The 24,786-nt window shown below is 44.5% G+C and overlaps 1 protein-coding gene across 3 annotated transcripts; it reads right to left on the reverse strand.

The window, feature by feature from the left end:
- Positions 1-415: 415 nt before the first annotated feature.
- LOC121608332 (proline-rich protein 5-like) lies at positions 416-23,890 on the reverse strand. 3 transcript variants are annotated; one of them, XM_041939583.1, is made up of 10 exons: positions 23,538-23,890; positions 16,240-16,410; positions 14,171-14,304; positions 8,603-8,683; positions 8,263-8,311; positions 7,484-7,541; positions 6,856-6,947; positions 3,719-3,856; positions 3,057-3,174; positions 416-1,311 (listed from the first exon to the last, which is right to left on the reverse strand). In XM_041939583.1, the coding sequence occupies exons 2-10, from the start codon at positions 16,243-16,245 to the stop codon at positions 950-952; spliced, it is 1,038 nt and encodes a 345-aa protein (XP_041795517.1). In that variant the 5' UTR covers positions 16,246-16,410; positions 23,538-23,890; the 3' UTR covers positions 416-949. The 3 variants fall into 3 exon arrangements, with proteins under 3 accessions (XP_041795517.1, XP_041795516.1, XP_041795518.1); XM_041939582.1 differs by having other exon boundaries at positions 16,240-16,413; XM_041939584.1 differs by lacking the exon at positions 16,240-16,410.
- Between the last annotated feature and the right edge of the window lie 896 nt (positions 23,891-24,786).

The following is a 24,786-nucleotide window of genomic DNA, read 5'->3' on the forward strand; positions in this document are numbered from 1 at the left end:
TGCTAACGTGTCACATCATTAACATGTTACATCGTTAACGTGTCAGGTCATTGACATGTTGATCAGTTCTGGAGTTGATCTCTTGCACCAGGAAGTAAACAGAGGACTTAGATGTAAGGCTCAGGTGACCTCTGACCTCTGGCCAGCCTGGGTCAGAGGTCAAAGGTCGAGCTGTTAAATCCCTTCATTTCATCTGAAGAGCTGCTCTGTGACGACTCGAGCCTTCAGCTCCTCTGCTGAGCTTCTACTTCCTGTCCTTTCAGCTCCTTCACCAGTGGACAGACGTGAACTCTGCACCACAGTTTCAGTTTCGTGGGTTGAGTTTCAGCTACTTGACAAATAAAATGTTAGTTTTCATTCAGTCAAACTTCTGTGTTGAAGCAGCGCTCAGACCAACACACGAAACACATTCTGGAATTTCTTACAGGGGTAATCTTTATTTTTCACCAACGATCCTAAAAGAGAACATATTTACATGACCTGAGCAGATCCAGGTCTGAGCAGAACCAGAACCTGCAGTTCGGCTCGGTCCACAGGATTAGTACAAACCTGAAGACACACAGCCTGATCCTGGACCAGCACTGCTGCTTTTTTACACCAGAGTGGTTCAGAGAGTCCTCCCAGTCCAGATCCTGAGCCAGGGCTGCTCTCCTGCTGGGAGCTGTGGGACAGATGAGTTTATACGCTTCCTCTGTCCATTCAGTTTCCTGTCTTCTGTCTCCTGTTTCTTGTATCATCCTGTGGTTTTCCTGTTTCTCGTCTCTTGTTGCTCAGGTTTGTTTCCTGTCCTTCGGTCTGTTTCCTTTTCCAACTTGTATTTCCTCTCATCATTCTTCAGTTCGTTATTTCGACGGGTTCCCGTCTTATTTTTGTTTAATTGTCCTCTTCTTTCCTCCATATCACGTCCATATCATGTCTCACGTGTCCATTGACTCATTGGCCACTCCAGTTAGCAGATAACTCCTCCTCTAGGAGACTCCACCATGTCCGGTTGGCTGGAGAATGGCCTGGGACTCATCGGCCCGCCCCCCACCAAAAACCCCACATCTCCATCACGCCCCCCTACCCTGCTGTCCGTCTCCGTCCCAGCGTGCATCCTGCCTGACGCCGACAGCAGCCGGACGTCAGAGTGCGCATTGGCCACCGTGTGGCGCCGTATGCCACCTGACTTTTCCAGGTAGGCCTCGCCCTCCTGCTCCACCAGAGGGGCCAGAGATGACGAGTCGGAGGAGTTGTGATGCTGAGTGATGGTGATCTCTGGCTGGGACTGGTTGCCTAGCAATGACCCCGAGGTCCGCAAATGGCGGGACTCTGGATGAGGAGACAGGAAACTGTGAGTGAGTCAACACGACTGCAGGAAACTTTTATTTAGATTTTAGTTCACATCCAAAAGTCTCCAAAAGATTACAAATATGTCGTGTTAATGTAGAATATTTCCACTGAAGCAGCACCATTGTCTTTCTTTGAAACTACATTACATTGATCCTCCTTTTCTAAAGCTACAGCCTGCAGCTTGTTAGCTTAGCATAAAGACAGGTGGAAACAGCTAGCCTGGCCCTGTCACAGGGAACAACATGCACCTTCAAGCAACGGTTTTGGTTTAATGGGGCTTATGGGAAAAACGTCTAAATCGCTTCTTCTTTGTCATTTTTTCAGTCAGCAAACAAAAACAAATTGAATCACACAAAATCAAGTTAATGACAGCAGCTGCGTGGCCAGATTCATCGACATTTAAAGAGTCCAAAACGTCCTCCACACAGTCAACTGTAAGCCGCTACAGCTGCTACTCTGCTCAGCGTCTTCCATGAACTTAATTCATTTAATCAAGTTGTCTCGTCATCACACACTCACATTATTAATGTTATTAACGTAGTTTTCAGTTTCTGTTGTCAGACAGCAAACAGGGAGGAAACTGCGTTCTAATTTAAGAATATTGAAGAGCGAGCACAGGCTGAGGCTAATAAAACACTGAGGTGTTCACTGTCGCGTTTCACTTCCTGTCACTTTTCACTTGTTTAACTTGGACTCGTTTTATTTGCTTGTCGTACTAAAAGGAGTTAAAACGTGTGTTTCCGCTGGTTGCATTCATGTGTTGCTGTTATATAAGAGCGCAGTATCGTTGAGTGTGGCCTCCTGCAGGAAACCCTCACAGCAGGGATTAGGACTTTAATCTAATCAGGCTTTGGATGTGGCGAGTTTACGAGAGGTTCGAGTGTGTTTGTGAAACCTGGTTGAAGGAATTACACATTCCCTCCAGGAAGCAAAGCTGCTGCTGTTCACTGACCGAGCTCACACACATTTCAGCTTGTAAAACAACAGCAGCACATTTCTGTTAGCATCTGTTAGCCACACTGCTAAAGCAAACCCTACAAGAGTGAAAGAGGACAAATGAAAAGGAGCACGAGTTGCTCTCAAACTGAACTAAAACAACTAAAACCAAAGTAGCTGTTATTTTCTCACACTGATCAACTTCTGACTTCATGCAGCTGCTTCTACGTGGATGATCCACCTCTTTGTTTTCCTATTAAACGCCAAACTGCTGGTTTTGCATCATTTAGCGTTTTCATACAAATCAGGTGCATTTTAAACATTTTACAAAGAATCAGAAGTCAGACAACCTGCAGACAGTCGAAAGGTAAGGTGTGTGCTTTCCAACAAGCCGTGATGTGTAGTTCCACTCTAATTTATGACACTGAACAATATAACCATGCCATTTTCAGCACCTTGTTGTTCTGGATTACTCGGCTAAATTTCATTTATTTTACTCCAGTTTCAGTCACTGTGGATGCAGGTGTGTTGATGTCTCAGCCAAACTATTTAGTAGTAATGAAATGTAGCTATAGCTGTGCTTTACGTACACTTTAGCTACATTTCAAGAGAGTGGTTACTCTTTTAGGAAATGTTATTATACAGCACTTTAAAACAAAGCTACAAAGTATGAGTATTTTTACCTTTAATACTTTATTCATTATTATCAAATTATATTATACTTAGATACTTTACCAGAAGTAACATTTATGAAGTAAAGGATCCAAACACTGCTCAGCAGTACTGACCTAACAGGAGCTGGTTTCTGTTGTGCAGAACGTTGCTGAGATACGGAGACACGATAATCTCCACCAGACGCTCCAGCTGGTAATACTCCAAACTGGGACCACCAGACTCATGGATACCCTGAGAGAGACACAGTAGATGTACACAGAAGAGTCGACAACTGTTTTTAATGTGTTTTGTTTTTGTTTTTGTTTTTAACCTTTACTATCACAGAAAGTGGAGAGATGAGGGATGAGCAAAAGTAAGGTGCTGGAGAGGTTCCCAGTCACATTTGAACCCGGGATGCTGGGATTCAGGTTCAGGGTACCAGTAGACGGTAAGTCCACACTTGATGGATTCCAAATTGGGTTGTTGTTGAATTTCTGCCTTTCTGAGGAACAATTCTAGTTTCATGCTTAAACTAAAGTGGAACGAGCAAAACAAGCAGTAATAGCAACATTCTACTCAAATAATTAATGAATTAATTCGGTTAATTGTGGAGATCTGGTAATGAAGTGACATCAATAAAAAGAAACACAGACAGCTTGGACGCAAAACTCCGAAGGCGACGGAAAAATTAAAATCCAAAATGTTTCAAACATCCGTCACAGTTTAAAGACTCACTTCCTGTTTCAATCACGAAATCATTATTCTTTAAAATTAGTACAAACGTGTGTGTGTTCACCTGAAGCACCAGAAGCATCTGTGTGACAGGTGGAGGGACGGAGGCTGCAGTTCCCAGAACTTCCTCCAGGTGGAGCTTTAACAGTACCAGGTCTCTGAAGGCCAACAGAGCCATCTGCCTCACTGTGAGCTCCTGACCCTGAACACACACACACACACACACACACACACACACACACACACACACACACACACACACACACACCTGAGCAGTGGTTTCCCTCAGTCCAGAGATCAGCACGTTAATCCACTGACCGCCTGACTCAATTGATCCAAGATGATTTAAGGATTTCAGTCAGCGACTGAAATCCTTAAAACACACACACACACACACACACACACACACACACACACACACACACACACACACACACACACACACACACACACACACACACACACACACACACACACACACACACACACTGCAGTCACACCTGTGTTGTGTCATCTTGTTGGTGTTTGTTGGGTCTCTGTAGATTAACAGTCTGGTCCTGACCTGCTCTGTATGGAGACGACTCCTGTGTGATGTGATGCTGTAGTTAACAGCAAACAAAAAGGACATCAGCAGTGCTAGCAGCTCTGTGCTTAGACACAGTGGTGCTTTGAGCTAAATGCTAACATGCTGTTCAGTGGGCTTGAAAAGTATGAATGACTGAGTTTGGTCCACCTGCACCTTTACAACAGCTTTCAACAGCAGGGGTACAGTTCTATCCTTCCACCACTTCATACAATTGAATATGATAGTAATGTGTACATACATAGAAACCTGTTACCTTTAAATTAATTGAAGAGCTTGGTCAACACTCATCACTACGCTTTATCCACATTTCTATGGAAACAAGGCTCTCCAAAATACCTTAATTATGTGAAGTGGCCTTGATTAATGGAGTCTGAGATTATGATCAGAGTCTGCAGATTCACTTAATGAGTGTTTTCAGAATGAAGGCCTCTTCAGTCTAATCTCACATGTTTCAGAGGTTGTTTGCAATTAGTGCTGAGAGCATTTAAAAATGATCAAACAATGGAATCAATCATTTCAGATGATCAACTTCATATTTCTGCAGCAGGACCTCCAGTTTTGGAAGAAAGTTTAGGTGTTCAAAGCAGCTGTTCCGTTAATGTGTCGGATCTATTCAAGCAGCGTACGCAAAGCTTCACCTGTGTACACAGGTAAACAGTGTGAGTACACCTCTAAGTGGGCTGATTTACCGTAAACCTGCCTAAGAATATCCGCAGACTGTATCAGGATCAGAATGTACCAGACTACAGCAAACAGTCATTTACAGGCTGTTACAGAACCTATGGTGCTAACAGCGAACAGGAGACTTTCGACTTCAAGGCAGTGCCTCCTCTTACTTAACAAAAGAAAGTACTGCATCTTCACATAAAGGGTGGAAATAGCTAGCATAGCTTAGCGTAATGACTGGAAACAGGAAAGAAAGCTATCGTATTTTAGCATAAAGACTGAAACGGTGCAAACAGCTAGCTTAGCTTAGTGCAAAGAATAGTAAAGGGAGAGAAAGCTATCCTACCTTAGCATTAAGACAGAAAACAGCTAGCTTATCTTAGCATAAAGACTGGAAACAGCTATCTTAGTTTAGCATATAGACTGGAAACAGTGGGAAACAGCTAGCTTAGTTTAGCGTAAAGACTGGAAATGGGAGAGAAAGCTATCTTTTTTTAGTATAAAAACTGGAAGCGAGGCAAACAGCTATCTTGGCTTAGCATAAAGAATAGTAAAGTGAGAGAAAGCTATATTACCTTAGCATAAAGACTGGAAACAACTATCTTATCTTAGCATAAAGACTGGAAACAGCTATCTTAGTTTAGCATATAGACTGGAAACAGTGGGAAACAGCTAGCTCAGTTTAGCATAAAGACTGGAAACGGTAGAGAAAGCTATCTTATCTTAGCATAAAGACTGGAAACAGCTATCTGAGTTTAGCGTATACACTGGAAACGGGGGAAACAGCTGACTTAGTTTAGCATTAGGATTGGCAACAGATAGCTTAGTTTAGCACAAAGACTGGAAACAGAGCGAAACAGCTATCTTAGCTTAGCATAAAGAATGGAAACAGGGTAACAGTTAGCTTAGCATAAAGACTGGAAAAGCCCTTGTAAAGCTCACTAACTAACACGTTATACATGTTTTAGTCAGTAGACCAACCACAGTGTAAAAACGACATGTGGTTATTTTCTTAGCTTGGCAAAGTAACTTCCTGGAGTCCTCACTGGTTGCCTGGCAACTCGATTTATCTTTCAGGTCACAGATTCAAAGCCCTCTGTCATAATCTGCTAAGTTTCTAGACCTTTTAATTCTAAAACCTGAATTTCTGATCTATCTGATGATCACTTGTCACTTGTTTACAAAACATCACATCAGATGTTTTATGCATGTGGAGTTATCAGAAAGAAGAAATTAATCATTAGCTGCAGCTCTAATATTATAATATACTCTATATTTGTGCTGGTTTCATTTCCTGTTTGTCTTTTAACTTCTGGTCACTGTTGCCATCGTTAAACTCAAGTGAAAAGCTGCAGTTCTGATTGGTTTGTCTGAAAACACAGCAACATTTATGAGGAGGTTGTATGACTCAACACAACATATCCACCCAACAGTAAGCCACAGCATTAACTAGCTGACCGCTAGATCAATTAGCTTACTGTGTGTTGCTGCAGTAACTTGATCTTCTCAGTATGATGATGGTTATTAACATTAATTACAAACAAACAACCTCTAAAACAGCTGATTTTTACTTTGTTGGTCTGGAAGCTGTGATGTGTTAGCAAACATATATGTTTCATTGTTAATGTACATCGGATAATTAGCTTGTTTCACAATAATAAACTCGTGTACGGAACACTGGACTGTGTGTAACTCACCAGATGAGTCTCATACAAGAAATGTAGCATAGAAACATTATGAACAATCTCTCACACGGTTTCTGTTATGACATCATTTTTGTTATAAACAAATAATAAAACACAAACGCATTCTGACCAGTCACCATGACGATTATAACAGTAACATAACTGACTCTCATTTTCTGTCCTTCAGCTGTACCTGATCAGACATTTAGTGAAATGTAGGTGAAGTGTGTGTGTGTGTGTGTGTGTGTGTGTGTGTGTGCGCACCTGGACAGGGTAGAAGATGGCCTGCAGGGTGGGGAGCGTCTCTGTGAAGAATCTGTCCCATGCATTGGCGAGGATGATGAGCTGCTCGTCACCTACGGGACAATACAGCCGGTTACCATGGAAACACATCACAAACACCATGGCAACATGTCCAACATCCCTGATAGGAGGAAATTAGCTCGTTAAACATAATGTTGACTGAACCTGACTGACTCCTGTGTCACAGCAGCAACACAGAACCCAGACCTCAACAGAAATGCATGATGGGTCCCGTCAGACCGAAAAGTCTTACAAAACACAATTATGGTAATTTACATCATTATAATGTGAGAAGCTTAAATATATGTCCCTATTAACAGTGTCCTGGGTTTTACTGGAGGACTCCAGGTGGCTTATCCAGGTTTCTGAAACCAGGATATGATGTTTGCATACACGAAACATAACCAGGATTCTAGTGTGCATGCAAACACGCTCACTGTCCTCGACCAACCACAGTCACATCCACGAATACATGAGAAAAATTATGTTCACTTCAAACAATCAAGGCCTTGTTTGCTCTTCCTGTTTGCTCTCAGCAGAGGGGACAGCGAGGGCGGAGCAAACCTCTCAAACCACCAACCAGACTCACCTGAGTGGAGGAGGACCCGATCCAGGACTTCAGACAGACCTCGAGTCAGCAGCTGGTTCTGAAACACAAACACAGCAACGCACACACACACGGGCACAATCACGCACGCACATACGTACGCACAAGCACAACCACGAGCGCGCACACACACACACACGGGTTTGATCCATTTTCAGTTCTTCACAGGTGAATCAGAAAATCCTCTGAGCTGCACTCCGTTTGCTTTACATGTGGACTTTAATGGTTTTAATCTGTTTAATTATCTTTAGGTTTTTGGGATTGGTATTTTAATAAAGAGAAGATTGACACCACGTGTCTGTTTGCAATCAGCTGGTTAGTTTAGCTTAGCATAAAGTTTGATGACAGGTGGAAAAAGCAAACCTAATGTTTTAAAGGCTACATTTTTATGTCATTTCAAATGAACAATGTATAATGTACCTTTATTAAATATGTTCACTTTATAACTGCCAAACTTGATACTCAGTTTATTATTCAACTGTACAATAAAGACCAAATTTGAGAATTTTAGCAAAACCATTTCTGTTGTGGGATTATTTCATACTCGAATATGAGCTAATGTATCATTATCAGATTATTTTATACTCTTTAATAATATGATAACTGCATCAACAGACTCTGATGGTTGAAGTTTAACTGTCACAAATACAGATACAGGAAGTAACACATCGGCTTCAGCCGGTGTTTCCTCTGATGGGGAAAACAAACAGACTTCTGGGTGAAGCTGCCGGTTAAACTGTCGGGTTAAAGAATGAAAATACCTGGAAGTAGTCAGTGATGAAAGAGCCCATCTCAGTTTTAAGAAGCCACCTGCAAAGACATGAAGGAGATCAGGAAGGAAGACCGACAGCCACCGTGTTTCCTCTCCTCATCTTCACACAGGGAAGAAACAGGAAGTTCCTGTTCCAGTTTACTGAGTGGAAAATCTTTCTTTGAGTAAAACTCAACCAAGAGATCTGAGGTCGGACAAAAACCTGCATCACATTCGCTACTCCACAAAAACCTGATTCCACAGATGATTATCGTCCTTCTAAAGTTTTCTAAACTTTCTAAACACTCATTTTATCTGAACGCTTCACTGAAGACAGAAGGTTTTGTCACCTGATGCTCTCATTAAGAGTATACAGCTCGTTAGACTGCAGCGCTCCGCCCTGGAACACCTTGATCACAGCTGATTGGACGCTGAGGACACACAAAGAAACAAGTAAGGTCAGAGGTCCAAAAGACGTGAGTCATAGAAGCTACACGTCCTGAGACCTTCATTAATCCAGCTGTGGAAACAGAAGCAGAGAAATTCCAGCATGCGCACCACTCATGAAATCAAATCAAATTTAGAGAAATCAGATTTTGAACATTTCCAGTGAAGTTTTAAGAAAATTGATGCCGCATTGAGAAGCCCCATTAGCTCGGCGGGGGCAGTTAGCTAGCTAACCAGGCGTCCAGTGACTCTCACACAGCTGCTGAGCCCACAGTCACACAGAGGAAAGCCAGGACCACCACTGGAAGACGGTTTTAATCTTTATACCGCTGTTATTCTGTCAGTGCGCTAAATGTTCACAATATGACCAAACCAGCATGAACACTAACACCAACAAAAACACCATCAAACAACCAGTTTGGTGAAAAGGTTCCCAGTTAGACTGAAGGATAACAAGGGTAATGTTAATCTCCCAAAGCAACAGAAACAGCAGGAGGTCGAGCTCCAACTCACGTTACACCTGCAGTGAAGTCGAGTCCATCCATCCGTGAGACAAACGCAGGTGAATCTGCTTCCTCCCTGTCAGACAGGTGTTAACTCATCTCTCAGGTAAACGCTCATCTTTCAGAAAATTGTGAAATCCACTTTTATAATTTCTCTTTTTTTAGCGCATAAGGGGAAGGGCTGGGTTGGGGTTGCGCAGACATGGTGGTTTGACATTAGTCGTGTTATCGTTTACTTTCACTTTTCAGAACCAGAAACCGACTCGGCCCGGCCGAGCAGACAGCGGAATGAGTCCATTAAAGGATAACTTTCATTTTTTACAACCTGGACCTTATTTGTAGCATTAAATATGACCATTTACTCACTCAGACAACTTTGGTGGCATTTGGAGTCGTTTTGAAGAAATTAGCCCCAGAGGAGCAGCGCGTATATCCGTATAATGCGAGTACTCGGGGCATCCATGCGCAGCCTCTATATAACGCATAATCTGCAGAAACTCGTTCATATTCCAATATTTAGTTATGATATGCTGGTGCTATTCCCCTCTGAGCCCGTGGTGGCATGTTATCAACATCCGGCGTCTCTAGACAACTACTTCTGACGTGGATGACGTCATTTTCGAGCGCCGCGCGCTGCGAGCAGCCAGCCACAACACGGCTGACTCTGCGGCGGTCGGCTAATTTAGCTGTAGTTTGCGACTGCTATTTTTCACAAAATGGATGAATACTTTTCCGACTCTGAGGTGGTGGACGATGACTTTGTTTACGATGGACGTCCTTACCGTTTGAGGCAGAGTACATGGACGAGGAGCTCGTTGAAAGGAGGACGCGGAGGCAGAGAGAGGAACAGCTGGCCAAACAACAACAAACGGCTGCGCGTCCACGAGTAGACGGTAACTGGTGGTGTTCTTGTGGACAATGTTCATCAATGACAACAGAGGAGGATGTGTCAATAAACGTCTGTATCACAACACCACCAAAGTTGTCTGGGTGTCTAAATTGTCGTATTTAATGCTACAAATAAAGTCCAGGTTGTAAAAAACTAAAGTTATCCTTAAGCAGTTTCATACAGCACACTGCTATGAAAAACAGTATGTAGTGTGTCATCCATACTGTAATACCGAGTTTGTCATTGGTATGTAGCAGGAAGTTCCGAGTACAGCCCACAATTTAAAAATACTGGCTAACTGCAGCAATTATGGGCAACTCCTATTTCTGCAGCCACAACAGCAAAAATAAAACAGTTTGCAGTTTTTCTTTTGAGGGACAGCTCAGCCAAGGAGGACAAATAGGCTGTTACTGGGGCAACTATTGCTGGACCTTGTGCACATCCTTGCAACTACCTGGAGCCTAAAGTGGGAGGCAAAAACAATCAGTGTCTGGTGTGACCACCATCTCCTTTGCATAGAGTTCAGGTTGTTGATCGTGGCCTGTGGAATGCTGGACCACTCCTCTTCAGCGGCTGGAACACGCTGATCCGGAGCATCCTAACCGCGCTCAGTGTCTGGTCGGTATGCGAGCCATGCAAGAACTGGGATGTTTTCAGCTTCCAGGAATCACATCCAGATCCTTACAACATGGGGCTGAGCATCATGCTGAAACATTAGGCGACGGCGGTGGATGAAGGGCGCAAACATGGTCCTCAGGATCTCCACATAGTATCTGTGCATTCAAATCACCATCACTCAAATGCACCTGTGCTTCTTGTCTGGAGCTTATGCCTGCCCATACCATAACCCCACCACCACCACCACGGGGCACTATGTTCACAACTTTGACGCCGTCTGCCCAGTACAGAGAAAACTGGGATTCATCCACGAAGAGTGCGACTGAAGTCAGTTATGATGACGAGGGGCAGTCAGGTTGAGACCCCGATGAGGATGACGAGCACACAGATGAGCTTCCCTGAGACGGTCCCTGACAGATTTGTTGGTTATGCAAATTAACTGTTGCATCGGCTGGTCGGTTGGCTTGTCGACGATCTTCAAGGTGAAGAAGCCAGATGAGGAGGTCCCAGGCTGGCATGGTTACAGCTGGTCTGAGGTCGTGAGGCCTGCTGGAGGTCCACTCTTGGGAAACATTTTGGAGATGGCTTATCCCACATCTGTGCCATTGTGTTGTGATAAAACTGAACATTTTAGAGTGGCCCTTATACCCATGCTGTTCAATCAGCATGTTGATATGTCACAGCTGTCAGGTGGATGGATTATCTGGGAAAAGGAGAAGGGTTCATTGACATGGACTGAACATGAACTAATCTGTGCTCAAAATGTGAGAGAAATAAGCCTTCTGTGAAGAAAAGTTTTAGATCTTTTACTTGCTAATGCTCGGCCATGGTTTAGGGTTAATATAATAAACAATACTATGATGATAAGGGTCTGGACCTGTTCTGTACGAAAAGTGCCCTGAAATAACTTCTGCTGAGATTTGGCACTCTATAAATAAAATTCAATTGAATTACTTCAACTCGTCAAAAACGGGAGTGAAAACAAAAGTGCTGCCTTTGTATTTTTGTTAAGTGAAAATCCAACTTGAAGTTTTCCTGCTCATGAGGAAACTAAACTAAAAAAACTGAGCTTTTACTGCGAAGGTTATTGCGATGGTCCTCGTATGTGACTCAGCGGGTTGACAGGACGTGGCCCGGCTGCCACCTCCACTTCCTACTAAACATCCTGCTCGGTGTTGTGCAGAGCAGGAAACCAGCCGAAGATTCAGAGGAGCTGCGAGTTTCTGCTGCCAGAGCTGAAATAATCTCGACACACTGAGAAACTGAGCTGCACAAGCATGAACCAGGGTCGGGAAAACCCAGATGCCATGGGACACTTTCATGCTTTCGTGTCACAACATGGGGACCTGCAGCAGGCTGACAGGTCCTCTCGTGATCTTAGGGTGCTATTCAAAGATACTGTTCATCACTATTTATTTACACAAACTCCAGTTGCAGCCTCTAATAATGATCTGATGATCAGTTACGGAAACCACAGAAGATCAATAAACTCATCAGGTGTGCTGATGAGTGCTGCGTGACTTCCACACAACGTCACTTTCCTCTGTGGATCCATGTAGTGCTGATGATGATACATGACGACATCACTAAAATGTCCTGTCAGTTCATGTGACTTCATGTTTACCACTCTTGGTTTGTTTGCAATAAATTAGTGTCAGCACGAACTGGACCAGAACAACAATGGATATTTCTTCTTCGGTCTGGACCGAATGAACCAAACTTCAGGTGTAAATGTGACTGTGAATCCACCACAGCTGCACTGACAACATTTTATTTATCTTCCGTCTCTCTGTTCATCACAGACCCCTCATGAATCTGGCAAGAAGAGGCCGCAGCACCTCTTCTGGAATAACCAAACCAGGTCCCCCTCTAGGAGTAAGACTTGGAATTTGGTGGCCAGGCCTTTACCAATGTGGCCCTGTTGGGCTCAGCTCAAAAGAACTACATGGGGCCACCACCCTGCGGGCCCATCACCCACAGGTATAGGTATTGGGGTTGGGTGCACTGGTGGGCGGGGGGGCCTTGGCGCGCTGACCTGACATCACAGACAGTTTGTAGGGACATGGAAGGTCATCTGAGTCATGACCCAAAAAATGAGATCAGTGATGTAAGCAGCTGAAACAAGTCTCTTCCTCAGGGTGTCGTTCTGTGTAAGGTCATGGACACCGCATCCATGTGGCAGAAGTAGCCCCTCTTTTATTGGGAGCTCCTCATTTTGTTTTGGTTGATGTCCTTGTCCTGTTTGGGGTTTCCCTGTTCTGTGCTGTACAGAAGAATGCGAAGCCTCATTGAAATGACAAAAAATATTGCTGTAAAGCACATATGTCAAACCGTTTCCATGAAGGGCCGTGTGGCTGCAGGTTTTCATTCCAACCAAGGAGGAGCACACCAGGCTGGAATCAATTAATCAGCTGATCTGAGTCTTCAGCTGATAACTACCTGATCCCTTGATGTTGATTGGTTGTTTTTCATTGGTCACACAACATATTTTGTCATATCACACAGCCCTAATGGGGAGTCTGGACTCAGCCTTAGAGGTGGGGTGAGGAGCTCAGACACCCAGAGGGAGCTCGGAGCAGAGCCACTGCTCCTCTGCATCAAAGGTAGCCAGTTTAGGTGGTTCAACATCTGATCGTGATCCTCCTGGACGCCTTCCTTTGGAGGTCTTCTAGGAGTCCCTGGAGTCCCAGAACACACTGGAGAGATTATATATATATATATACACACACACATCATCTGGATTGAGGTCCTCCAGGAGGGGCCGGAAACCAATGCTAGGGAGGGGAACGTCTGGAACTATCTTGTTTAACTGGCTACCACCACAACTCAACTGCAGGAAAGAGGCAGAAAGTGGATGGACCGTCGGATGGATGGACCAACGGATGGATGGACCGACGGATGCAAAGACGATGCAGATGGAGCTGGGTTAACAGCTGATTAACAGGATGCGAGCCACCTCTGAGCCTTACTCTTACATCTCACATACCTGCCCAAGTTAGACCCCCCAGGAAACAGTGTGTAGGATCAGAAACTCATCTGATCTGTCTGCTAACAGACTCAGACTCCTGACCTTCAATAGAACCTGTTCTTCTCTGTGACTTCTGGAAAACACTAGCCAGCACTTTTCTCTCTTTTAAGATGATGTTTGGACCCAAAACAAACACACACACACACACACACACACACACACACACACACACACACACACACACACACACACACACTCTGATGGTTGTGTCCTAAACATGATAACATCTGTACTTTGTGTTGTGGGATTATGGAGACATACATTCTGATGTTCGTTCTGTGAGGTTAGACATTGACCTCCAAACTGAATCACGACACCCTTCAGACGCTGATCCAGGTTCAGATCTTCACTGAACAGGAGTTCAACTAAAAAAACACCTTAAACGCAATAACTGATTTTTTGTCCGCTGTTTTTCTGTCGGCGTGCAGCTGACCTGTTCCACACGCTCGTGTTGGAGATCTGCAGCGCAGGTGAGCTGGCATGGAACCGGGCGAGGTCCGACAGAACTGGAGAACTCATAAACCGAGGCCTGGGACGCCGGAAAGATCCCATCATGCACCCTGGTTGCTGTGGAGAAAGGAAACAAAAAGTGCACATTTTTAAAGAGTGTCCTCCCAAGTCTGTACAGTGTCAGGTTCTCTGTGGTTCTGATCCCTACGTTATTCCACTGATCTACAGGCGGAGTTAACACATCAAGAAACAACTTCATCAGGATCTAAAGCACCTCAGACATCTTTAAGGCAATACACAAACACACTGGAGGTAATTAAGATTCATTAGAAGAAAATGCAATACGATGTGTATTTGTTTTTGCTGATGTGCTTATTATTTGTCTTTAGTAACATTTGCACCTCTCATTATTGAGTTGTGTGCAGGCTTTACTTCCTGTTGTCAGCAGGCAGAGCAGAGCAGCTTCAGCAGCATCTGATTCATTTAGAAACTCAGAAACATCGACTTCCTCCAAACCACAGCTTCCTGTGGAACCTCGCTGACCCGAGATCAGCCTGTTTGTTTACAGCACAGAGGTCTCACTCTGCCTCGCCTTTCAGAAACCACAGACGCAGACGCCCCGGCCCGGCCCGGCCCTCATTCTGCCTCTGTGGAGGGTGACAGCTTTCACGCTCGGGTATGGCCACATGTCCTCAGATGTATTTCTGTACATGTGCATTTGAGTTTCTTTGAACTGGAGTCAGTTTATTGTCTGTAATATATTTAGTCTCTTTTTTTTCTCTAAAACCAGTAAAACCGCAGATGTAATTTCGTCAGCGTGGGAAGCTTTCAGACACTGTTTCTGACATGGTCTGTTTTTGTGACTTAGGGACTTCACATTCGTGTGTACATAAGAAAACAGAAAATAAGACCTTGTTGAGTGAAAAGCTGGAGTCGACCATGATTACAGAGCGATCGAGAGGTTTGTTGTGGTTTTGATGGCAGAATAGCGAATGACTCAACACTAATTGTACGTTAAAGAGAATTTTGGTTGCTTTGGTCTCAGTCTGTTCTCTGGAGTTTTTATCTGGACTTCATCAGCGCCACCACTCTCTGCACCCTCAGGTTAATGTAACAAGTTCACGCCTTCACTGGAGGTTCAGCCACGAACTCGCAGATCAAAGACGCTTCAAGCATGAACAGAAACAAACAGTTTGACAGCTGCAGAGACGGAGACGCCTCGCTGGTTCTGCACCGAGCAGAGAGGAACTGAACATCTGATCTGTGAAAGTCTGACCGGAGAACCTTCACTTCAGCTCACTTCACTAGCTTTTTCCTGAGCGGATGAGTTTTCTCAGCCGTCATGGAGGAAAGGCTGAAGGCTTCAGAAAAAGTTAAAAGTGGACCTTTTTTGAACTTTCATGCTCAGGTTCAGTTCAGATTTGTCCCCACAAATCGGACCACTCCTCTGTTTGCATGTTGATTTCCTCCAGACCTCCCTTCTCTTTCGTCTTGTCGCTGTACGTTCAGTAAGAGGAGTCGTGACTCTTTGGCTGAAGTTGAAACTTTTTCCACTCGTGTTCACTTCAATTTCTCCTGGAAAGCTGTGCAACCTTGTAAATACTGTTAATGTCCTGCTGCTGGACCTGCACCTTCTGGGGACCATGAACACTGTTTGCTCGGTAGAGGTGTTGAGGTGTGTCTGCTTCCTGCTGAGGAAAATATCTGCAGGAACACAAGATGTTCAGCATCTGTGTGCACCGGTAATGTCCACAGAACAGAATAATCAGCCTTTCAGCGGCGGCCACTTCTTCCAAACGTAGCTCGTTCAGCTGAGTGACCGAAGCAGAGTTCAAACTAAAAGTGCAGAGCAGCGTTCAACAAGTGGAGCATCGAGTGAGTAACATCACGTAACTAATAACCAAACATCCAGAAACATGCACCTCAAACCGCTGAAGCTTGCGGAAACATGACGACATGCAGCAGTTTATCTGTTATTATGATGTTCTGACATCAGCTACGAGTCACTACGAGTCCCGACTCTGATCTGCTAAAGCTTTGATTCCTCCTCACTCTCATCTTTCAGTCACGACGAGTCGACCTCAGAGCCGCTCCCGTCCCCGGCCGGGTCTCCGTCTAGGACGCCCAGGATGCCCAGGTGGCTGATGGGATCTCACAGCCCACTGTGAGTTCCACAGGCTCTCGCTGTGCTGTCTCCTCTGATCACAGCCAATGGGAGGCCTCCTGCTGACAGTCAACACAAACACGGTATTGTTTATCCGGTTGTGTCCTGCCAAAGCCAGAGGAGGTCAATAAATACTGATTTCTCTCCCTGCTGGCAACCGGAGAGGAGGAACAGCGAGGAGGAACCGACTGACTCGTCCTTTTCTGCAGTAGCAAGATTACAAATGACAGAAAATAGTGCAGAGACCTGAAGGACTCTGCTGCCTTCTGGACGTTTGTGTCTCTGTTGTAACCTGAAGCCAGAAATTCTACATTTCATTGCTTCTACATTTTTAAAATGCAAACTAAAAAAAACAGAACAAAACAAAAAATAATAATAAATTGTGTTTAAACAGTTAATTTTTTAAAAATTCTTTGTGATCTGTTTATTCCATCATCACGTTCCCTGATGAGACTGTGCATCAGTTTCACACTAAAGGTTTCACTACATGTACGAACTAATCTTTATCAACAAACCTCCAAACTGAACTGAATCAGTAGCTTAACGCGATGCGTTCACTGACTGTTGTTCACATGAGAACATCTTAACGCGATGCGTTCACTGACTGTTGTTCACATGATGAACATCTTAACGTGATGCGTTCACTGACTGTTGTTCACCTGATGAACATCTTAACACGATGCCTTCACTGACTGTTGTTCACTGATGAACATCTTAACGCGATGCCTTCACTGACTATTGTTCACCTGATGAACATCTTACCGTGATGCGTTCACTGACTGTTGTTCACCTGATAAACATCTTAACGCGATGCCTTCACTGACTGTTGTTCACCTGATGAACATCTTAACGCGATGCGTTCACTTACTGTCCTGAAGTAGTGCAGAAGTCACTTACGATGTAAATTCGAATTTCATGAAGCACAATCACTGGACTCTTGGGTCAACGTCAGATGTATTTTGTGTACCGCTGGAACATCAGCAAAGACTTGTTTCAGTAATTAGCCTGTTTGGAAATTAGCCCTGCTAAGTGCTAAGCTAACTAGCTAGCCACACCAGCTCGTCCCGTATTAATGTGAACACACAGATGCATTTTCAGTGACATCATAGCACAGTCACACAAATGTGAGGATCAGATCATTTTACAGTCTCTGTGTGGGAGGGCGACACCTACTCTGAAAGAGTGTGTGTGTGTGTGTGAACGGGACCATGTGTCACAGTTCACCTGATGTAGCTTACACACACACACACACACACACACACACACACACACACACACACACACACACACACACACACACACACACGTTGCTGCTGTGACACAAAGTGTGTCTACGTTTGAGAAGATGATTTACTCACTGAAGAAAGACTATCTCACCTTCAACTCGACAAAAGTGGGCGTTAGGCATCGCCGTGCGTGTGCCCATCACCACGACAACCCATCTGGTACACACCAAAACAAGTCATCAAAAAAAGGTCAACCCCCCCAACCACCTCCCCCGGCCTCCGTCAGATCCTCCTCCACGGTTGCGTGCATCAGTCTGTCCCGCTGAGTTCAGTCCAGCAGACATTTGTGATCACTTCAGTCCGTCTCGTCTGCAGATCGCTGAATGTTTGTCTCCACATCAAAATACGACAGTTTGGGCGCCGGCCTCCAGCTTGAAGTCATGACAGACACCAGTTTGAACTGAACGGTGTCAGTTTAAAGGAAAGGTGACAGTGAATGTTACGGTAAGTTCCTTACCACAACCTTACCTAACCCTGATCTATCCCTGTTGCTAGGCAACTATAGAGACTCCAGGAATTACTGGTCCCAGCCCAGAAATACTTCAGAACCCACAAATTGTCACTTTCATACAGTTTTTGTTTAGAGTTTGATCAAGCGAGACACAACATGTTCCTCAGTGAGCGGCTTTTTTTACTTTGAGACAGAGCCAGGCTAGCTATTTCCCCCGTTTCCAGTCTTTATGCTAAGCTAAGATAATCAGCTGGGACTTATATTAACTCTCGATAAGCAAATTTCCCAAAACGTAGAGCTTGGCCTTTAACATAAAGGCTGCAGCAGCAGAAGGTTTACGTTCTGTGCAGGAACAGTAAGCTGCTATAATCCTGCTGCTGGAGGTCAACACACAAACCAGACCAAGAGTTTCTCAGCAGCTCGTCTTCGTCCAACCAAACAGGGAATCTGACGCTAAACAGTTCCAACTTTAGGCTGAAACACGGTGACCTGCAGGGATGGAAACATGCAGGGATGGGAACTGAGCGTGGAGCTACAGTTTCTCGTGGTTAACTTTGTGTGTTAGCGTGTGTTAGCGTGCTTGTTAATCCTAAAACAGAAGCCCCCCCGTCATGAGAAACTACTCAGACAGACTAATGCAATTATACACAGAGAGACAACAGATTGTTTTATTTTGAAACAGACCTTCTAGTTCTAGTTCATTCCTTTTACACAAGCTTGTTATCAAAAATGACATTAAAAGAAATTCATGCCAAACTAGAATCACCACCTCCTGGTTGTTTTCCTCCACCAACCAATCAGGCTGCACTTTCCATCATGTCTGTCCAGATTCATATAATATCTGCAGTGAAGGAGTTTAATAAAGTGTTCAGTTAGTTTGTTGGTGAAATTAAAGTCTGCACTATACTGACATGTCTGATTCCAGTGAATAATGTCCAGAGACAAACATGCTGTCCACACTTAGAGACTGCTTGTCCAGAGGAGGACAGAGGACTGATAGACAGCTTCATCACATGGTGCAACAACAATCACCTGTCAATCAACATCAGCACAACCAATCAGCTCGTGGTGACTACGATGCTTCAAATATGGCCGCTGCTGCAGAGAGGATACAAACTGTAGAACACGGAGGCTTCACACACATGTCGAACCTGCAGCTCAGAAGATCTTTACAATCAGCCCAGGGTCAAGATCCGAGTCACCAACTCAGGATCTGAGCGACTGAAGTACGGTCACATAACTGTTCCTGAGTGATGCTGCTGAATAATGACAGAAAAGAGTTTCTGCACAACATGATGATGTCACAGGGAAGCTGACCTTTGACCTGGAAATGTCATCACTTCATCATTTTATCCTCTGAGACATTTGTGTGAGCTTTTGTCATAATTAACATATGAATTCTTTCATTAAGATCCAAAATGCGTTTTATGAGGTCACAGTGACCTTTGAACTTTTATCACTAAAATCTACTCAGTTCATCTGAAATTCCCTCAAAGCGTTCCTGAGACATCGTGTCCGTAAGAACGAGACGGATGGACAAACCGAACACATGACGCCTCTGATCACGACTGTCCTCACAGCGGAGACGTGACGGAAAATTTAGAATTCAGAACCACAAAGACAGAGACAGACAGACAGAGAAAGACCGACAGACAGAGACAGAGACAAACAGACAGACAGACAGAGACAGACAGAGACAGACAGACAGACAGACAGAGACAGACAGACAGAGACAGACAGAGACAGAGACAAACAGACAGACAGACAGAGACAGACAGACAGACAGACAGACAGACAGACAGAGACAGAGACAGACAGACAGAGACAGACAGACAGAGAAAGACAGACAGACAGAGACAGAGACAGAGACAGACACAGACAGACAGACAGACAGAGACAGAGACAGACAGACAGACAGAGACAGAGACAGACAGAGACAGACAGAGACAGACAGACAGACAGACACAGACAGACAGACAGACAGACAGAGACAGAGACAGACAGAGACAGACAGACAGAGACAGAGACAGACAGACAGAGACAGACAGAGACAGACAGACAGAGACAGACAGACAGAGACAGACAGACAGAAACTCTACTTCAGAACTTCAATATGTGAGATTACTCACTGAGTACTTTTACTTTCATACTTGACATACATTTACTGAAGCAACATTTTCACTGCAGGACTTTTAACTTGTACCAGAGTATTTTGACGGTGGTATGAGTTCTTTGACTGAGGAAAGGAAGGATCTGAATACTTCCTCCACTGCCAGTTAAATCTGAAAACAACGTGATCCCTCCATCACATAAGAAATAGTGTCGTGAAGTCCAGATCCACAGCCTCCCTTATCTACTCCTACTTCTGTTGGTGACTTCCTACGTTTCCCAGAATGCCATTTGACAATATCCACATAATTGCAGGAAATGGTTCAATGTGTTCAGTGAAAATTACAGAGCTGTAATGATCAAAGCAGCCAGAGTTCTTCCAGTCAACAACAAGCGAGTTAGTCCAGCTGTCCTGTCTCTGCACTGCTTCCTGCTTCTTTTCTGCTCCTGGTCTCTGTAATTCTTCTTCTCTGACGGATTTCTGCCTGTACGACTGACGAACATGGCGGCTCCAGACGGACGCCTTCGCCCTTCGGTTCACCCAAAATCTGATGTTTCAGATGGCTGAAATGTTTTCCACTACGGCTGACGTCACCGTGTCTCCATGTGGTGATCGGCAGGAAACGCCAGAAACACCAAACCGCTGAACGGTGCCGTAATGAAAGGTACATCAGTCACGCTACGTAGCTAAACACTTCATGGAGTCATCTGATCTGACTGCAGAGAACAACAACCATAGGTTTGTCTACTGCGACTAAACTACAAGCAGTTCTTCGTGCAGTCACTAAACTACAGCAGGTCAAGTTCTAGACCTACCTGAAGGTCCGTATACAGACTCTGAACAACCTGAAGCTTTGCCTGCAATCACACAACTACTTCAAAATCTGTCTGAAAGGTCCCGTTGGTCTCTACCTGTAGGTCCGACTGCAACAAGATCGACACACCTGTTCAAACATTTGGAATCTCCTGCCGTGAAAGCTCGATTCAGAGCAGTCGGACATCAGAGAGGACGACTCTGCATGTCTGAATGAAGATGAGTGGAGAGAGTCCTCTTTACAGAGACAGAATATTTTGTTGCAAACAGAAGTTCAGTTTTGTACATAAAGAACAGAAAGCTGCAAATGTTCAACCAGACTGACAACCGAGAGGACAGACAGAGACAAAGAACCTCAGCGCAACAGTCGAACCACAGCAGAAGACTTCCACAGTCGCTGGTGAAAGAAACTGGAAGCTGAGCATCAAAATCTGTCAGGAGTTCAACAAGAACTGTTTCCTGTTCCAGCGACAGGTGCACAACGATGCCAAACCTGCTCGTAGGTCTTTGTACAGGCGCTTCATGACCTATCTGCATCACTTCACTGCTCAGAGATCAGTTCAGAAAACCAAAACAACCTGTCTGTCTATTTTTAAACTACCATGTCTAACTGCAACAACTAAACTACCTGTCGATACCTGTAGGTCTAACTGCAACAACTAAACTACCTGTCGATACCTGTAGGTCTAACTGCAGACTCTAAGCCTGTCTTCAAGTTTAAAACTCCACGGACAAGACCTAAACTACCTGTAGGTTCATCTACCACCAGCAGTGGTCCTGACTACAAGTTCTAAACTTAGGTGTAGGTCTATCTGCAAACTCTAAACTTCCTGTAGGTCTTCCCACGTGAACCAGTCTACCTGTGGGTATTTATGTAGAAGAACTGAAACCACCTACCCGTCTGCCTACAGGAAGCACCTACAGTACCAGTAGGTGTATCTGCAGACTGCTTCAAGTTTTAAAGTACTTGCAGGTCTGTGTTAGAGATGCACCGATGTGATACTGATATCAGACTCAAACAGCTGGATCAGGCATCGGTGGCACAGGGCCGATCTATTCAATTCAATTCTATGTTTAGGTTTACGTGTCTATTAGCACGAAATGAGTGGGAAGAATTTAGACTCTGGTTTAGTTTGATTGTTCTGGTTTTAACTAGAGCTGAGTTTTAACTGCTTCTGTGAGCTGTGACTGAACTGATCAGGTGTGTTTGCACTCTGTTCTGATTGGATCCAGCTGCATTGTTTCACACTGGAACTTCATTTCCTCAACACTTTGTTATGTTAATGTTAATTCTGAAGGTTTTTCAAATGATCAATAACAATTCAGAGTAAATTCATATCTTCATCTGTTTCATTTTATTTGGCAAAGACAGGAAAGCTGTGCTGAAGTCAAGCCTGATGTTGTTTTGATGATGCCAGTCAGTTCCTCACGAGGCCCACAGCTGATTGATTAAACACCGGATCTGATCAGTGCTCAGTATCGACACATATCCAGAGCCAGGCATCAGATCGGAACTGAAGAAAAGCTGATCGGTGCATGTGCGGTATATTCTAAACACAGCTCCATCGGAGACTCTAAACCACATGTTGGCTGTCTACAAAACCCTAATCCACCTTAATCTGTGTCTAGTTGAGCCAAGTTGCTTACCAAAATGACCTAAAGGCCTTTCTACAAGAACAGAATACACCTGTGGTGCTTCTCACTGAAACTAAACCACCTGCAAGTCTGTCAGACTCCCTGTGGATCTAAACTATCAGTAGGTTTATGCACAGGCTCTGAGTGAAATGCAGTTCCAGCTTCAGTTCAGTTCAGTTCAGTTTTATTTATATAGTGCCAAATCACAACCGAAGTTGTCTCAGGACACGTTCCATATAGAGCAGGTACAGACCAGACTCTGTAGCTACAGAGATCCAACGATTCCCTCATGAGCAAGCACTTGGTGTCAGTGGTGAGGAAAATCTTCAAGTCTTTATCAACCTGCAGGTCTAAAGACTACCTGCAAACTCTAAACCACAAGACCTCAACTCCCTGAAGGCCTCATTACAAAACCTGAACCACATCTAAACTCCTGAACATCTCTTTACAAGTGCTAAGCTACCTGTGGATCCATAATCAGCAAGAACTAAACCCCCTGTGGACCTATTTACAGACTCTGGTTTACCTAACAAGACGTAAACCGACCTGCTTGATTCACAAAAACTAAACTACCTGAAACCTGCACCTGGTTTGGACGCCTCCACACCTGTGAAGACTTAAAGTCCAGGTCTGCTCTTCTGTACATTTGGGCCTGTACACACCAACCGGACTACTTGTAGGTCTGATGGTACCAGCAGATCCACCTGAGGTCAAAGGACTCAAGCAGGTTTTGAGACACTTGAGGCATCTCGTGTTCTCGTATTTTACTTCTCAGTGAGTTTCAGAGTCTACCACCGCCGGCGGACCGTGCGAAATCAAACACATGCTGCACTTTTGGAGTCATGTGAGAGGACACAACCTGAGCCAGGTGGTCCCGGTGTGCGGACTCACCTGTGCAGACCCTCCTCTCTTCTGCTAACGAAGAAAAAGCGCCCGCAGTCCTCGGAGGAGACGATCCAACGTGAAGAAACGCCGCTCCTCATCATCAGGTCTCACTCTGGACGCATCGCTTCACTTCACGCGACAGCGAACACAAAGCGAACACACGGCGAACACAAACACAAAGTGACGACAAAGCGAACATAGAGCCCGCACACCGCGAGCGCTCGTGCTCGTGCGCAGCGGAGGTCACAGAAAACTTCCGCCGGTCAAACTCTCAGAGAGACGAGTTGGACTCACATGTGGCTCCTGTCCACCGGAGCTGAGACCGACCGCCGCCTCCGCCTGCGCTCAACAGGCGCGAGGCTGCGGCTAACAAGCTGCACAGGCGAGCTGCCGACACTTCCGCTTACTGCCTTCAAAGTAAAGGTCCTCCTCCATACGCCTGCAAGTAAAAAACAACAACATGATATTAATTCACTTCAATAAGAACATGATTACCACAAATACCGATATGTTTTTTTTTAAAGGATGAAGTATCTTATGAAGGTGTGAGAGAGACTTAAAATACAGTTCAAATACAATAGCTGCAGAACTAATGACATTCACATTAGCATCAGCTGGACTCAGATGATGAACATGGCAAACATTAGACCTGCTAACATCAGCATGTTAGCATTCAGCTCAGAGGAGCTCGGCGTCTACGTTTAGCTTCTCATCTTTCATTTGACTCTTTTATTCTGTCACTGGAACAAACTTCTTCCTCTGCTCTTTGTTTAGAAGCAACAGCTCCTCCTCCTCCTCCTCCTGCCCCATGCTCCTAACCCTGCTCCTCCTCCTCCTCCTGCCCTTGTTGCCTGGTGACCATTCAGTCTTTTATGCAGTGAGCATTCATTAGAGAGCAGCTCTGCTCATTTTGGCTGCTGTGGGAACAAACTGTGTTTGATTGTTCATGTTCAGCAGGAAACTCTTTGCTTTAGCTTCTTGAACTCAGAACAGTTTCATGAATCTTCACACTCTTTATCATCATTTTATTAGTATTCTGTGCTTCTCTGTGAGGTCGCTCTATTGTGTTCTTGTTTTTCTATTTAGAAACATTTATCAGTTTTTACTCATTGACTGACTGTTTGTGTATCTGAATGTTTTCCATCTCTCCTTAAAGCTCTTCAGTCAACATGTTTTGTTTTCAAATCTGTTCTATGAGGTTGTTTTCATTATTGATTAATCTGCAGATTATTATCTTGATTGAATTATATTGAAG

This window comes from Chelmon rostratus, chromosome 6, assembly GCF_017976325.1.
Source record: "Chelmon rostratus isolate fCheRos1 chromosome 6, fCheRos1.pri, whole genome shotgun sequence".
Lineage (NCBI taxonomy): Eukaryota > Metazoa > Chordata > Actinopteri > Chaetodontiformes > Chaetodontidae > Chelmon > Chelmon rostratus.